We start from the raw sequence: 17,600 nt of genomic DNA, 5'->3' as shown, positions 1-17,600 counted from the left end.
TCCACCATCAAAATCCATGCCTCAGCCATTTCTGCAGAATACAACACTGATCCACCTTTATTCTCTCACCCTCTCTTAAGACAGTTCCTCAGAGGGGCTAAGAATTTAAGGCCTCCAAGGAAACAACCAATACCTGCTTGGGATCTTAATTTCATTCTGGAAAAACTGACCTTGCCTCCCTTTGAGCCAGCTACCTCATCAGATTTGCAATATTTGTCCTGGAAAACAGCTTTCCTTCTGGCTATCACCTCAGCTCATAGAGTTTCAGAACTACAGGCTCTCATGGCTGTCCAGCCTTTTATCATCTTCCATCAGGACAGAGTTTCCTTACGAACCAACCCGTCCTTTATGCCTAAAGTGGTATCCAGGGTAGCTTTAAATCAGGCCATACATTTACCTACTTTTTATCCTAATCCTCAAAACAAAGGGGAGAAATTACTACATTCCTTGGACATCCACAGACAACTACATTATTATTTGGACAGAACAAAACCTTTCAGAAAATCAGAACAGCTCTTTGTGCCCTATGCGGTAGGAGCTCAAGGGAAGCCAATTTCCAAACAGACAATTTCAAAATGGATAGCCCACTGCATACACTTTTGCTATTCCTTTCATGGCAAAACTGTTCCTACAGGCATTAGAACTCAAATCCACCAGGGCAACAGCCACCTCTGCAGCCTTCCTCAGAGGAGTTCCTACCAAGGATATTTTGGAAGCAGCCACTTGGAGTTCTGTGCATACCTTCTCCAAGCACTACAACCTACCATTATACTCCAAATCTAGAGCAGGCTTTGCCACTGCAGTCTTGCAGGGCATTTTGGCTCCTCCTAGTTCCACCTAGTGCCTACCACCCCTTTCTTAGCTTTGGGATTCTACCCATCTGTTATGACTGCAGCTGTATGCACGATGAACATAGTACAGTTTTGTACCTACCATAAATGAAGATGTTCGAGTGCTAATACAGCTGCAGTCCAGGTTTCCCTCCCTCCTTCCCCTCTTGGGACAGGCCTATAGGCTAACACCTCCTCATACAACCTGATTGGGGTTTTTATTTATGATGTATTTGCTTGCAACTACTATATTTTGATTATATTGCACTGCATTATCACACAAATTTATGTATTGCCTTCCTTCTGGGGGCACCTGACATCTGGGGCAAGAAAAACTGAAGAAAATGGCGTTGGCTGGTTCCTTTATACCCCTGTCGCACTGACGTCAGGGAAGAAGCGACGACAACCGACGCTGGACCTAGACTTTGGAATTCGGCCGACCGAGGACCCGCCTGACGGCAGGAGAACCCATCTGTTATGACTGCAGCTGTATTAGCACTCGAACATCTACATTTATGGTAGGTACAAAACTGTACTTTTCATGTTGTGATTGGATGATTAGGATTTGAATTGTTATATATAAAGACCATTTTTTATGCTGCCATTATGTGGTCTGATGAAGCTTATTGGCGAAAGCGCTTACCGTGTGCACTTGAAGGAATAAAAGGTTTATGCTTTTATACCATTTGGTACAGCTTGGTTGCTTCGTTGTGGTATTTGCTATATTAACTGTGATTCTGAACTCTTACAACGAAGCATTTAACTTGTGTGTGCTTTGCTACATCTTTTCATTATTGTACATTTATTTTTATACTGAAGTTATTCAAAAAGGAGAAAATAGTGTTACATTTTTTGTCCATTTCAAGAGGAGATTAAACAATGGACAGGAGTTGCAGAAATTAAGAAATGTAAAAATGTGCTAGAGAAGAATGATTTAAATGGAATATGTATTTAGTGAAATAATTGTCCGAGACAACAAAATCATTCTTCAGGTTTATTAAGAATGATGAAAATAATAAGGACCTGCCAGCCTTTTTCTTTGAGTCATTAGGATGCGTGGTTATGCTTTTTAAGGGGTCAGTGAGCATTTTTATTCTTGTAAGCCTTCCAGAATTGCTAATTTTGATACCTTCTTGCATGTTGAAGTTAGCTGTGGCTTGAAGCAGATCACATTTTGGGGGAAAATCTATTCTTTGCATATATGCCAGTGGAGTGTTGCCAAAAACTTGGAGGATAGGCATTGTTCTGTCTTGAAGGACTGAAAGCCAAGTAATATTTTGAATAATTACAGTGCTAATAACCTTGTGAATATTGTTTCTAAATTAATGAAATGAGTGCACTTTAAATCTCTTTAACAGTTAGTTGAGCAGCATTAGGTACTGGGATGTTCACAAAAGATGGGTAACTGTTAAAAGTGCTTGTTTTTATGGGTAACATTTCTAAAGCAGGCGGTCAGGGCTTGCTGATAGGTGTCGTTCAACTGGAGCTAAGCTTATCCTTTGATGGTGTGCTGTATGTAAAACCAGTAATACTGTAGCCTTTGGCATAAACAGATGTATTGCTAGTTGGAATGTGTGTTATCCTAACAAAAACAAAACAGAAAATAAGACTGCATTATTAGATAAGTATCCATGGATATTCCTCAAGGCTCTTTTTTGTTTGAATTTTATCTTTCTGATCTAGTAATACCAGGAGCTACATGGTACACCTGATTTGGAGACAGTATTAAATTGGCAACTATTACACTAGAACAGAAGATAAATTGGCAAGTATTACAGTAAAACAGAAGATAAATTGGCAAATATTACAGTAAAACGAAAGATCCCTTTGTACTTCGGTGTGTGACGGGATGTTCATCGTGTTTCACTGTTGCAGTCATTACTCTTGGGTTATCCTGCTGGCAGGCTACCCGCAGTCGGCCTGAATTCCAAAGTCCTGGTCCTGCGTTGGTTGCTGTCACCTCTTCCCTGACGTCAGTGCTCCAGGGGTATAAAAGATGCAGCCGACGCCATTTGGGGAGAAAAGCTCCAAGCAGACAGGTAAAGACATTATTATACAATAATAATATAGAAACGCTATAAACATATACAGATAATACCATTATTTGGGATATTTGCAAAAGAGGATGATCAAGAACAAATTTACAATAAATGAAAAAGTGTAAAATTTTTTTTTTTTTTTTTTTTTAGGACAACATAGCTCATAAGGATTTTCATTCTTACTGTATTCCTTGCCTAGGCCTGATCACAACGTTGCTAGCTGTCGGTTTTGTGCTAGATTTAACCAATGCACTATTAAGCGTCAGTATGATTTTTCCTTTCATTATTTTGGCCGAAGGTTTAATTATATAATGCCGTTGGAACAGCCGACGACTGTAGTTTATAAAAAGCGCAAGGAAAAGGACAGGCATCCGAGGTCCAAAACCGACGACGAGGCCCCCGCTAGGCCAGTCGCCGGTTCTCAGTGAGGCGCTTTCGCAGCCCCTGACGCCCGCTACCTCAGAGCCACAGGCCGCTTCCGACTCCCATGTGGAGCCAACTAGGCCTCTAGATACTCAAGGTATTGGACCCTCAGAAACTATTCCCTCAGATGGGTCTGGAGCTGCTGAGTAGGCATCAGCTTCTGAGGGTGTTTTCAGACCTACACAATTATATGTCAAGCCAACCTCAGCTTCAAAGACAAAGACTAAAACAGCTCTAAAGACAAAGAAACAAGTACAGCATTCTCCTGGACAGACTTCCATGCCTAAGAAACAGATGCTTAAAATGGCCGAAGACCTAATTGCTTTGATCAGAGGTTCCCATCCCCCTCCTGACAAGAGGCCTAGGCAAGAGACATAATATGACTCTTCTGATCAGGTTTCAATTTCCACTGATTCCTCTTCTGAACAGGGATACTCTATTCCTCCCTATGAGGCTTCTGATGCTGAAGAATCTATTCCTTCAGCCTCTCCCCCTGTGGATTATTCTTTTGGGGAAACCCTGCATACCATGAGGGAGCATTTTCACTGGGAGAGCCAAGATTACTCAGAATCTAAGAAAAGGCTCAGAGACTTTCTGTTACTACCTCAGCACAGACCTCTTGCTATTCCACCTGTACTAGACATTGTAGATGATGTATTTTCAGAGTCCAGCCTGTCTCCTGACTCTTTACCCCTGCACCTGCTAAGCCAGGCAGATATTACAGGGTTCCTGACTCTCATAAATTTCTATATAAAAACCCTGCTGCTGACCCAGAAACTATATCTCAGGGTCCCAAAGGGGTCAAGGCTTCCACTGCAAAAAAACCCTGTCCCCTCTGATAGGGATTCTAGGGCACTGGACAGATGGGGGAAAAAAGTTTGCACTTCTACTACCTTGGCTGTAGGGGCTTTAAATTGTCAGTTTCATATGCTTAAATATCAGCAATACTTAATGTCACTGCTTAAACAGAAAATGTTGACAAATTCTGAATGTTCAGATTTCAAGGAAATGCAGGATTTATTGCATGCAGCTGAACAAGTGGGAAAGCATACTTTGCAATGTGGTTTTGATTCACTGGAGACCTCTTGCAGGGCCGCTGTTACGGGTTCTGTCATTAGAAGGCATGCTTGGTTAAAGGAACAGAATCTGCCTGATCATGTTAAAGCAAAATTATTAGATGCTCCATTACAGCATGATACCTTGCTTGGTGTTAAGGCAGAAGAGGTGTTGAAGAAAATGGAGGATAAAACGAAATCCATTCAGACAGTTAAGGATTTCTTACAGGTACAGCCACCCAGATTTAGCAGGAACTGGCCTACAAATAATTGGTCCTTTCCAGTGTCAGACAGGCCACAAAGAGGCAGATTCAGATGCCCCAGAGGCAGATCTCAGCCCCAAGGCTCATACAGGCCTAAACAATGGGGTGCTTCTACCTCCAAAAGCGGAGAAGACAAATCTCAACCATACAGGAAACAGTCCCAATGACTTTCCTCTGCCAGATCCAAGCACTTATCTTTTGGCAGCCCCCTTAGGGGGAAAACTAGCACCTTTTTTACCAAATTGGCACATAATTACCCAGGACAAATGGGTATTGAACATAGTGTCTCAGGGCTACAGGTTCCACTTTCACACCCTGCCAAGGGCAAAAGGTATGCCAGACCTGCCACACAATCAATGGGCAGAGGCACAAAAACAAGTTTCATCCCTCATGGACACGAGGGCCATTCAACAAGTACCACAGCAAGAGCAGGGTCAAGGATTTTACTCGAGATTTTTCTTGGTGCCCAGAAAGAACAAAGCCTGGAGACCAATATTGGACCTATCTATACTAAACACATTTTTGGATTTTCCAAAATTCAAAATGTTGACTCTGCAGCAGCTACTGCCCGTGCTGGGCAAGAAGGCTTGGCTCGTAACTTTGGACCTAAAAGAGGCATACCTGTATGTCCCAATCAGACAATCTTGCAGAAGATACCTCAGATTCATAGCTGGCTCAATGCACTACCAATTCTCTGCACTGCCCTTTGGCTTATCTACTGCGCCCAGGGTCTTCACAAAATGCCTGGCACCAGTAATTGCATTTTGCAGACAAAGAGGAATTCAAATATATCCTTACTTGGACGACTGCCTTATTCAAGCAGAGAACAAAGACATTCTACTAAAGCATCTGGCGTTTGTAAAAAGATTACTAATTTGTTTAGGGTACACAGTAAATGAAAAAAAATCAAAACTAGTACCCTCTCAAGAGATAATATTCCTGGGTGCAAGCTTAAATACAACTGCCCAGATGGCTTATCTCCTGCCAGACAAACAAAGGCAACTGACTTCTTACTTCAAAATGTTGGCAACAAAGACCCAGTTATCTGCAAGGAAAATCCTGCAGGCTTTGGGCTTCATGGCATCCTGCATTCTGCTAATTCCATATGCCAGACTGCATATGAGGAAACTACAATGGTATCTAAAAAGTGTTTGGACTCAACATTGCCACAGCCTGGAAACATTAATTACCCTCATTCCCTGCCTGCAGCAGGAGTTTTGATGGGGGGCACAGGTCTCTCACCACAACAAGGGACAGCCATTCACTTTACCCACAGCCAGGCAGACACTAACAACGGATGCATCAGATTATGCCTGGGGGGCCCACATGGCAGGAAAATGTATTCAGGGCACATGGCCCGCAAGCCAGATGCATCTTCATATCAATCAAAAAGAGATGCTAGCTGTTCTGAATGCCCTGACAGCTTTTAAGGATCTACTTCATCCAGGGCAACTACTGATAAAGACGGACAATACTACAGTCATGTGGTACATAAACAAACAAGGAGGCACACATTCCTACCCCCTCTGTAGACAAGCCATGACTTTGTGGGACACAGCATTGACATCAAATTCACCTGCAAGCACAATTCCTGCCGGGAAAAGTAAATACTCTGGCAGACGAACTAAGCAGAAACCTCATGGATCCCCACGAGTGGAAACTGGATCCACAAGTCGTTAGCATGATAACAAGGAAATGGGGATGCCCAGACATAGATCTGTTTTCCTCCCCTCACAACTGCCAGTTACAGAGATTCTGCACAAGGATTTATCACAAGCTAGCATGGAAAGTGGATGCCCTATCCTTCAGCTGGAAAAACCTAACAGTATATGCCTTTCCTCCACTGCCTCTCCTCCCCAAGGTACTCCTAAAGGTCAGACAAGAGAAGCCAAAAATTATACTGATTGCCCCAGACTGTCCACGCCAGCACTGGTACCCAATCCTAAAGAACTTGTCTCAAGGTCCAGCCTGGACATTGTCTCAAACTTCTCACTTACTGACCCAACAAAACAATCAGATCCTGCACAGCCAACTCAGGACCTTAAATCTGGCAGCATGGCGGATAATGTAGCCATTCAGAACACTCCTCTTTCAAAAGCTGTCATGGATGTTATCTTGGAGGCCAGGAGGCCCAGTACCAGAAAATCTTATACAGAAAAATGGAAGAGATTCTGTGCTTGGAACCAGGAACAAGGCATTGAGACGTTTGTACCAAATGTTCCTCAGATTTTACTTAACTGAGATGCTAGACAAAGGCCTATCCTTTTCATCAATTAAGATTCATGCCTCTGCCATTTCAGCCCATTACAATACGGAACCACCTATTTTTTCTCATCCTTTAATAAGGCAGTATCTCAGAGGGGCCAAAAACATAAGACCTCTAAGGGGAGCACCAATACCTGCATGGGGCCTCAATTATGTCTTGGAAAAGCTCACACTGCCACCTTTTGAGCCAGCCTCAACGGCTGATATAAAATTCTTATCCAGGAAAACAGCTCTGCTCCTAGCAATAACCTCTGCAAGACGAGTCTTGGAGTTACAGGCACTAATGGCTGTGGAACCTTTTATCATTTTCCATCCAGACAGCGTTTCTCTGAGGACGAACCCTACATTTTTGCCTAAGGTAGTGTCCAGTGTGGCCCTTAACCAAACCATTCACTTGCCTACCTTTTATCCAAACCCACAGAACAAGGGTGAGAGACTTCTGCATTCTTTGGACATACACAGACAGCTATACTTCTACTTGGACAGAACTAAAGATTTCAGGAAGACTGAGCAACTTTTGGTGGCATATGCTGCAGGATCACAAGGAAAGGCTGTCTCAAAGCAGACTATTTCTAAATGGATAGGCCATTGCATTCGTTTCTGCTATTCACAGCATGGCAAATCAGTGCCTAAGGGCAATAGGCCACATTCTACCAGAGCAGCAGCCACTTCAGCAGCCTTCCTCAGAGGAGTACCAACCAAAGAAATCTTAGAGGCTGCTACTTGGAGTTCAGTGCACACTTTTACAAAGCACTACCACTTACCTCTCTACTCTAAATCCAGAGCAGGCTTTGCCACTGCAGTTCTGCAGGGCCTCATAGTCTCTGCTAATCCTTTTTAGCCCAGCCACCCATCCTCAGCTTTGGGATTCAATCCAAGAGTAATGACTGCAACAGTGAAACACGATGAACATAGTACAGTTGTGTACCTACCATAAATGTAGATGTTCGAGTGTATTCACTGTTGCAGTCCAGGTTACCCTCCCACCATCCCCCTTTCATTTGCTGGGTCTTATCTGTACATCTCTATTCTGTAAAACTTATGTGGTGTATTTGTTTGTAGATGAAGGAAATGTTTACTTTAGTGCATGCATGTTTATTGGCATAATCTATTTAGCCTACCCTTCTGGGGGCATCTGACATCTGGGACAAGAAAAACTGAAGAAAATGGCGTCGGCTGCATCTTTTGTACCCCTGGCGCAGGGAAGAGGCGACAGCAACCGATGCCGGACCAGGACTTTGGAATTCAGGCCGACTGCGGGTAGCCTGCCAGCAGGATACCCCAAGAGTAATGACTGCAACAGTGATTACACTCGAACATCTACATTTATGGTAGGTACACAACTGTACTTTCTACAGCTAGTGAAGAATTCACCATTACAATCCAGGCACATGGCAAATTACTTATTTAGGATATAATTTGTGGCTAAAATATACTAATTAATGTAAACACGTAAGATAGTTTGGTTATTTTACTAGACAATAGATTAGATTTTCCAGCCTTTTCTTCCTATCTGTCTGCCTAATATCAGCCCCCTTATGACTAGTTTAGAATATCATAATCAAATTACAATGACTGTTTACATTAGGTAAAGATACATTGCCTAATGTTAATAGTCACTGTAATTTGGTTATCTCACTAGACAGTACATTTTTCTAATTTTTCTTCCCAGCTGCCAGCCATCCATCAGCTTCCCAACAGCTAGTCATCTCATTTATTCCTTTTCAGTGGGGGCTAGAGGTGACCAATAGGAGCAGACATTTAGGCAGCCATCATGTTTTTTTTTACATGTTCTTTGTGTTTCAGTTATAATGCTTGCAGGTTGCCCTCAGTTGGCCTGAATTCCAAAGTCTTGGGTCCTGCGTCGGTTGCTGTCACCTCTTTCCTCATGTCAGGTCGTCAGGGGTATAAAAGATGCAGCCAACGCCATTTTATTCAGTCTTTCTTGCCGCACGGTGCCCGAAGCAGAAGCAGTTCGCAAGTGCCAGTCGGCCGACTCCTGAGATTTTCATGTTCGAATTTTAGATCCGAAGTCTTCATTAAAAGCTAAGTACCCCATTGGGGAAACTTTTTTCTTGCTCCAGACCGATGTCAGAAAAAGTTAATAATTGCATTACTTTTGTGGGAAGCAAATACCTCATAAGGACTTTCATTTTTACTGTATTCCTTACCTAGGCCCTGACCACGATGTTGCTAGTTGTCGGTTTTGTGCTAGATTTAACCAACGCACTATTAAGCGTCGGTACGATTTTGCATTAAGCTATTTTGGGCAAAGATTTAATTATAAAATGTCGTTGGATAGCCATCCAACTACCGGAGTTCACAAAAAATGCAAAGAAAAAGAAAAAGACAGGCAACCGAGGTCCAAAACCAACGACGAAGCTTCTCCTAAGCAAGTCGCCGGTTCTCAGTGAAGCGCTTTCTCAGCCCCTGTCACCCGCTACTTTAGAGTCGCAGGCCGCTACCGACTCCCACGTGGAGTCGGCCAGGCTGCAGGAAACTCAAAGTATTGGAGTCTCGGAGATTATTCCCTCAGATGGGTCCGGAGCCGCTGAGCAGGCATCAGCTTCTGAGGGTGTATTCAGACCTAAACAATTATATATTAAACAGACTTCAAAGACAAAGACTAAAACATCTTTAAAGACAAAGGAGCAAGTTCACCAGCCACAAGGATAGGCCTCCATGCCCAAAAAACAGATGCTCAAAATGGCCGAAGACTTAATTACCTTGATCAGGGGTTCCCATCCCCCTCCTGATAAGAGGCCTAGGCAAGAGACAGACTATGAATCTTCAGATCAGGTTTCCATTTCTTCTGATTCCTCTTCTGATCAGGAATATTCTCTTCCCCCCTATGAGGATTCTGATGCTGAAGAATCAATTCCTTCAGCTTCTCCTCCTGAGGATTACTCTTTTGGGGAAACCTTGCATACCATGAAGGAGCACTTCCACTGGGAGAGCCAAGATTTTCCAGAATCTAAGAAAAGGCTCAGAGACTTCCTTTTATTTCCTCAACACAGGCCTCTAGCTATTCCACTTGTGTTGGACATTGTAGATGATGTGTTCTCGGAGTCCAGTCTGACCCCTGACTCTTTACCTCCAGCTCCTGTTAAGCCGGACAGATACTACAGGGTCCCTGACTCTCATAAATTCCTTTTCAAAAACCTTTCTGCAGACCCAGAAACTATTTCTCAGGGTCCAAAAGGGGTCAAGGCTTCTACTGCAAAAAACCCTACCCCCTCAGATAGGGATTCTAGGGCTCTAGATAGATGGGGAAAAAAGATTTACACATCTGCTACTTTGGCTATAAGGGCCTTAAATTGCCAGTTTCATATGCTCAAATATCAGCAATATATCATGACACTGCATAAACAGAAAATGATGGCAAATTCTGAATGTGCAGAAAACAAAGAAATACAGGATTTATTGCATGCAGCTGAAAAAGTTGGAAAGCATACTTTGCAATGTGGTTTTGATTCTCTGGAGGCCTCCTGCAGGACCGCTGTTATGGGTTCTGTCATTAGGAGGCATGCTTGGTTAAAAGAACAAAATCTGCCTGACCATGTTAAAGCAAAATTATTAGATGCTCCTTTACAACATGATACCTTGTTTGGTGTTAAGGCAGAAGAGGTGCTAAAGAAAATGTAAGACAAAGCTAAATCTATGCAAACGGTCAAGGATTTCTTACAGGTACAGCCACCTAGATTTAGCAGACACTGGCCTACAAAGAATTGGTCCTTTCCAGTCTCAGACAGACCTCAAAGGGGCAGATCCAGATGCCCTAGAGGCAGGTCACAGCCACAAGGATCCTACAGGTCTAAGCAGTGGAGTGCCTCTACCTCCAAAGGTGGAGAGGTCAAATCACAATCATACAGGAAACAGTCCCAATGACTTCCCCCTACCTGCACCAAGCACTTATGTTCTGGCAGCACCCTTAGGCGGAAAACTAGCACATTTTTCTCAAAATTGGCACATTATAACCCAGGACAAATGGGTTCTAGACATAGTGTCTCAAGGCTACAAGTTTCCTTTCCGTACCCTACCAAGGGCAAACGGTTGGTCAGACCTACCAAAAAATCAATGGGCAGAGGCTCAAAAACAAGTCGCTGCTCTCATGGACATGAAGGCTATTCAACAAGTGCCTCAGCAAGAGCAGGGACAAGGATTTTACTCAAGACTGTTCTTGGTACCCAGAAAGGAACAAGCATGGAGACCAATACTGGACCTATCTATTCTAAACACTTTCCTGGATATACCGAAATTCAAGATGTTGACCTTACAGCAGCTTCTGCCCATGTTGGGCAGCAAGGCTTGGCTCATGACTTTAGACCCAAAAGAGGCATACCTGCATGTCCCAATCAGACAAACATGCAGAAGATTCCTCAGATTCAAGGCTGGCTCAAAGCATTATCAATTCTCTGCACTGCCCTTTGGCTTATCTACTGCGCCCAGGGTCTTCACAAAGTGCCTGGCACCAGTAATTGCTTACTGCAGACAAAGAGGAATACAAATTTATCCTTACGTGGACGACTGCCTCATACAAGCAGAGAACAAGGACATTCTACTACAGCATCTGACGTTTGTGATAAGACTTTTAACATGCCTAGGGTACACAGTCAACAAAAAGAAATCAAAGCTAGTACCCTCTCAAGAGATAATATTCCTGGGTGCAAGCTTAAATACAACTGCCCAGATGGCTTATCTCAGTCCAGACAAACAAAGGCAACTGATATCTATTTCAAGGAAATGGCAACAAAGGCCCAGTTATCTGCAAGAAAAATTCTGCAGGCTTTGGGCTTCATGGCATCCTGCATCTTACTAATTCCATATGCAAGACTGCATATGAGGAAAATTCAATGGTACCTAAAAAGTGTTTGGATGCAACATTGCTGCAGTCTGGAAACACTGATTACTCTAATTCCCTGCCTGCAACAGGAGTTTCGTTGGTGGGCAAAGGCTTGTCACTAAAACAAGGGACAGCCATTCTCACTACCCCCAACCAGGAAGAGCCTAACGACGGATGCATCAGATTATGCTTGGGGGGCACACATGGCAGGAAGAGGCATTCAGGGCACCTGGTCCACAAACCAAAAGCATCTACATATCAATCAAAAAGGGATGCTAGCTGTTCAAAATGTCCTGACAGCCTTCAAGGACCTACTTCATCCAGGACAGCTACTGATAAAGACAGACAACACCACGGTCATGTGGTACATAAACAAGCAGGGGGGCACTCATTCTTATCCCCTGTGCAGACTAGCCATGGCTTTATGGGACACAGCATTGACTTACCAAGTTCATCTGCAGGCACAATTCCTGCCAGGAAAGGAAAACACTCTGGCAGATGAACTAAGCAGAAACCTCATGGATCCCCACGAGTGACACCTGGATCCACAAGTCTTCAGCATGATAACAAATAAATGGGGATGCCCGGACATAGATCTGTTTGCCTCCCCTCAAAACAATCAACCAAAAAGGTTCTGCACAATGACTTATCACAGACAAGCTCGGAAAGTGGACATCTTATCTTTCAACTGGACAAACCTTTCAGTATATGCCTTTCCTCCACTACCTCTCCTCCCCAAGGTACTCTTAAAGGTCAGGCAGGAGAAACCAAAATGATTCTGATTGTCCCAGACTGGCCATGCCAGTACTGGTATCCGATCTTAAGGAACTTGTCCTAATGCCCAGCCTGGACCTTACCTCAAGTACCTCATCTACTGTCCCAGCAAAACAATCAAATTCTGCACAGCCAACTCAGGACCCCAAACCTGGCAGCATGGCGGATAATGTAGCCATACAAACCACACCTCTCAGTAAAGTTGTGAAGGATGTCATTTTAGAAGCCAGAAGGCCTACTACTAGAAAATCCTATGCTGGGAAATGGAAGAGATTTTGTGCTTGAAACCAAGCTCAAGGAACTGATACAGCTGTCCCAAATATTCCTCAGATTTTGCAATACTTAACTGAGATGCTGGACAAAGGCCTATCTTTCTCATCAATTAAAATCCATGCCTCTGCCATTTCGGCTCATTACAATACAGAACCACCACTCTTTTCCCATCCTTTACTAAGGCAGTACCTCAGAGGAGCCAAAAACTTAAGGCCTCCAAGGAGAACGCCAATACCTGCATGGAACCTCAATTATGTCTTGGAAAAACTCACCTTACCTCCTTATGAGCCAGTTGCTACTGCAGATATAAAATTCTTATCTTGGAAAACAGCTCTGCTCCTAGCAATAACTTCTGCAAGACGAGTTTCAGAGCTACAGGCTCTCATGGCCGTGGAACCCTTTATCATTTTTTATCCAGACAGGGTCTCTCTTAGAAGAAACCCTACATTTATGCCTAAGGTGGTATCCAGTGTAGCCGTTAACCAAACTATTCATTTGCCAACCTTTTATCCAAATCCACAGAACAAGGGGGAGAAAATTCTGCATTCTTTGGACGTACATAGACAACTTAGATTCTACTTGGACAAAACTAAAGTTTTCAGAAAGACTGAACAATTACTAGTGGCGTATGCCACAGCATCACAAGGAAAGGCTATCTCAAAGCAGACTGTTTCATAGTGGATAGGTCACTGCATTAGTTTTTTGCTACTTACAGCATGGCAAACCAGTGCCTAAGGGCATTAGGCCACATTCAACCAGAGCTGCAGCCAATTCTACAGCCTTCTCAGGGGAGTACCAACCAAAGACATTTTAGAGGCTGCCACTTGGAGTTCAGTGCATACCTTTACAAAACATTACAATCTGCCTCTTTACTCTAAATCCAGGGCAGGCTTTGCCACTGCAGTTCTGCAGGGCCTCATAGTCGCTCCTAAGGCTGTTTAGCTCCAGCCCCCCAACCATAGCTTTGGGACTCAACCCAAATGTAATGACTGCAACAGTGAAACACTAAGAACATAGTACAGTTGTGTACACTTACCATAAATGTAGATGTTCGAGTGTATTCACTGTTGCAGTCCAGGTTACCCACCCGCCACCCCCTTATTTTTCCTGGAACGTATCTTTACTTCTCTAATCTATACAACCTAGGTGGTGTATTTGCTTATAGATGAAGGTAAAGCTTATTTCTGGTGCATGTATGTTTTATTTACATAAATTTAGCCTACCCTTTTGGGGGCACCTGACATCTGGGGCAAGAAAAACTGAATAAAATGGCGTCGGCTGCATCTTTTATACCCCTGACGACCTGACGTCAGGGAAGAGGCGACAGCAACCGACGCAGGACCCAAGACTTTGGAATTCAGGCCAACTGAGGGCAACCTGCCAGCAGGATAACCCAAATGTAATGACTGCAACAGTGAATACACTCAAACATCTACATTTATGGTAAGTGTACACAACTGTACTTTTTTAGTCCTTGTGGTGTATGCCCAATAGCTGGTACCAGGGTTTGGTGTGCAATGGCATCAGGAAGGGTGTGTCACTCACTTCAACAATTGACACAACCCCTCAAGACTGCTCACTACCCACCCCCCAGGACATTTATCTCCAGGATCCATCTGGGATTCTGCACCATTCACATGCACCTCCACACCCTCTTCCTAGAGAGAGAGGCAGGGCAGAAGTGTCATATTACTTTTCCATTCCCTCCTGCTGTCAAGGTCAACAGAGCTGGCTAGTCAGTAAATTAAATTTATATTATATTAAATTCAATGTTGTGTTTGAAACAAACTTGTAGTGCAACTAACAGAGTAGTGATTTGTGTGTTTAAATCCTTGCAGTCTATGAGTGTAGAGGCCATGTTATTGATTAATAAGTCCTACAAAATCTAAAGCTGTCTTTCTTACTAGATTGATATGATCTATGGAAGGGTTACCAAGCAAGATGCCACATTATTCATCATATCACAGTCAACATATCTTATCTGAGAGGCTACATTAACTCTTTCTTCTTTCCCTCACTTATCATAAGAGGTTATCTAGTTTTTGAATGCAAGGCTAGGTATGACATTATCCTTTAGACTGAAAAGATTTGGCTTAATTTAACATGGGTTAATTTGGATCTATGTACAGGATTTAAATGTATGGAGTTGCTTTAATCATTTTCTTCGATTTAAGACTAGCATTATATTAAGAGGTTCGATGAAGTTTCACATAGGATAGGACAGTATGATACAGGGATCCTTTTAGTGTGCCTATCTTACACTCTGTAAAAAATGTGAATTTGATACTACTTATTTTTATGCTGTAAACAAAACATTTAATGATGATAATGTCTCTCACACTGTATTTTTCTCTCTGTCAATTTCAGATGTATTACCAAATCTTATTATCGGAACTCGGTAGGTGGTCTTCTTGTCTTTGACTTGACAAGTCGTGCATCCTTTGAACACATCAAGGGGTGGTACACAGAGGTTGTGGAACATGTGATACCCAACAAAATAATTTTTCTTTTGATTGGGCATAAAAATGACAGAATAGAAGAACGCAAGGTTTCTCGTGATGAAGCTGAGAAGCTGGCTCATTCCCTGGGATGTAAATACATGGAAACATCTGCAAAAACTAACAGTAATGTGGAGAGGGCTTTTGAGCTGTTGACTCGGTCAATTTATGAGTCTCTGAAAATGGGAGATATTATACTGAGGAGTGATTGGGATGGCGTAAAGGCAGGGTACAACACCAGGGCTCTTGAACCTGAAGAGACAGAAACAGAAGTAAAGAAATGCCAGTGTTGATGCGACAGCTACCTGTGTTTTCCACTGCCAAGCTCATTTTGGAGACATTTGCACTAAGACTGTATCTTTGGTGTTCTTGTTTTAATGTGTGCACTTTGCAGTATGGTCTGTTCAACTGAGCCACATGCAGAACAAACATTCAGAACACATTTGCTATTCAAGCATGGCTTTTCCCATGCCATCATTTTGTTCATATGGACTCAACATTGATCTGTATATCTTAAGTCTCACTACAGATCACAGGAAATACTGGTGCTCACAGGTCACGAGTCTATCAGAATACTGAATGTGTCAGAGAAGTAATTTGCAGTTAGAATATGTGATGTATTGGCATATTTCATGTCCTAAGTATTGTTTGTATTAAATTATTTTTTTTTTACAAAAGACTATAGCAGAATGTTTTCAGTTTCTCTCAGTTCCCAGTGGCCAGGCCATAAAATTTTTGTTTTGTTTTGTTTCTTCATCCTGATGAGAGAGTTTTAACAACTCCAGTAATAACTTCCTCCTTGAATCTTTTGACATTCATTTTCTTCATCCCCTTTTTCTCCTCATATGACTGTCAAGTGATATGAAGAAATTATGTTCACAGTGTGTTTTATGTGTGATTGTGTGTGTGTGTGTGTGTGTGTGTGTGTGTGTGTGTGTGTGTGTGTGTGTGTGTGTGTATGTACATGTACATGCATGTACACGAAGGGGCCCTGAAGTATAATCCTGTACCATATTTATTTTGTTTTATTTTGATGGGATTTACATATGAGCATGATTTATATGTACAATGCACTGTATGTAAAACACAGTAAATTCTACTCAACTGCTACTGTAATGTAAGCAGATGTTTCTTATTTGCACATTTCTTTAATCACTTGCTCTTTTCTCAGAGGCACGTATTTCTCACCTAATCCAAATTTTGCAGAATGTTCTTGATTTTGCCAATTTTGCTCTGTCCCGCAATTCTTTTTTTTTTTTTTTTTTTTATTTTCTGGTAAATTAATGAAGATTACAGTCAGTCAGTAATGCAAAACTACAATTTCATACTTCTTATTGTTCAGAACATGCATTTTGATGCAAAACCTGTTGTTCTATTAACTTAAATGAATTAGAATAATAATTGAAAATTTGCCCTGATTTTAGACCTTTTGTTACCCAACTATTTTGGCTTTGTTTAGAATTCTTAAGCAAAGAGGTTGGGAGCTATACAGAGGCATAGTCAGTCATTTGGACTGGCCTTGGGTAATATTTTTACACAGGTTATTATTTAAAGATATTTTATTTATTTCTGTGTTTCTTTCATTTTTGCTTTTGCTGCTTTTGTGCATCTGCAGACTGTGATAGCATACATTTAAAGCTGATCAAATACATGTTTGCAATGAAATTATATCGAATAGTGAGTCAGATGCAGTGCAGTTTTTTTGAGAGCTTGTAAACACAATAAGTGGTCTCTGTGCCAAAACCAATAAACTAGTAAATAAAAGAAAGGCAGAGTGAATCCAGCAGTTGTATTTTTCAATCTTTAATCCACACGAACCCCAGAAGGTAAAACTCCACACATAAAATAACGCCGCAACAAATATCCTTTACGTTTTCGTCAGTGAACTTCCTCAGAATCCATCACAATCCAAGATTCTGAGAAAGTTCATTGACGAAAACGTCAAGGATATTTGTTGCAGCGTTATTTTATGTGTGGAGTTTTACCTTCTGGGGTTCGTGTGGATTAAAGATTGAAATATACAACTGCTGGATTCACTGTGCCTTTCTTTTATTTACTGTTTTGAGAGGTTACTTGAAGCATCCCTAAATTGGGGGTTTATTGGAGAGAAAAGTATTGAAAACATCATGGGTGGCTGGCGCCTAGATCACAGATATGTCACTATGGTATGAATTGGCATAGTATAGCTAGCAGGAACAAACCACATAAGCATGAAATCTCTATTCAGATGCAGCAAGGAGATGCATGAAAAAGTGGGTAAGAGAAACACAGGCAGTGTGTGACAGCAGAGGTTTTGTGCAAAGGTGCAGATTCAATCAGAAGATTGTCATAGGATGT

The 17,600-nt window shown here is 42.2% G+C and overlaps 1 protein-coding gene across 1 annotated transcript in view; it reads left to right on the top strand.

Moving 5' to 3' along the window:
- Window positions 1-16,499, top strand: part of LOC122792243 (ras-related protein Rab-39B-like) — a 419,333-nt gene extending 402,834 nt beyond the window's left edge. Inside the window, exon 2 of the mRNA XM_044059992.1 lies at window positions 15,133-16,499. Within this exon, the coding sequence (XP_043915927.1) occupies window positions 15,133-15,556 (424 nt within the window). The 3' untranslated portion in view covers window positions 15,557-16,499. The remainder of the gene's footprint in view (window positions 1-15,132) is intronic.
- The last annotated feature ends 1,101 nt before the right edge of the window (window positions 16,500-17,600 follow it).

The sequence above is a fragment of the Protopterus annectens genome, chromosome 1.part2, assembly GCF_019279795.1.
Source record: "Protopterus annectens isolate FY-2018-M chromosome 1.part2, PAN1.0, whole genome shotgun sequence".
In the NCBI taxonomy this organism is placed as follows: domain Eukaryota; kingdom Metazoa; phylum Chordata; order Ceratodontiformes; family Protopteridae; genus Protopterus; species Protopterus annectens.
Note: the sequence above shows the minus strand (reverse complement) of the source record. Positions and strands in the feature narration are given on the sequence as shown.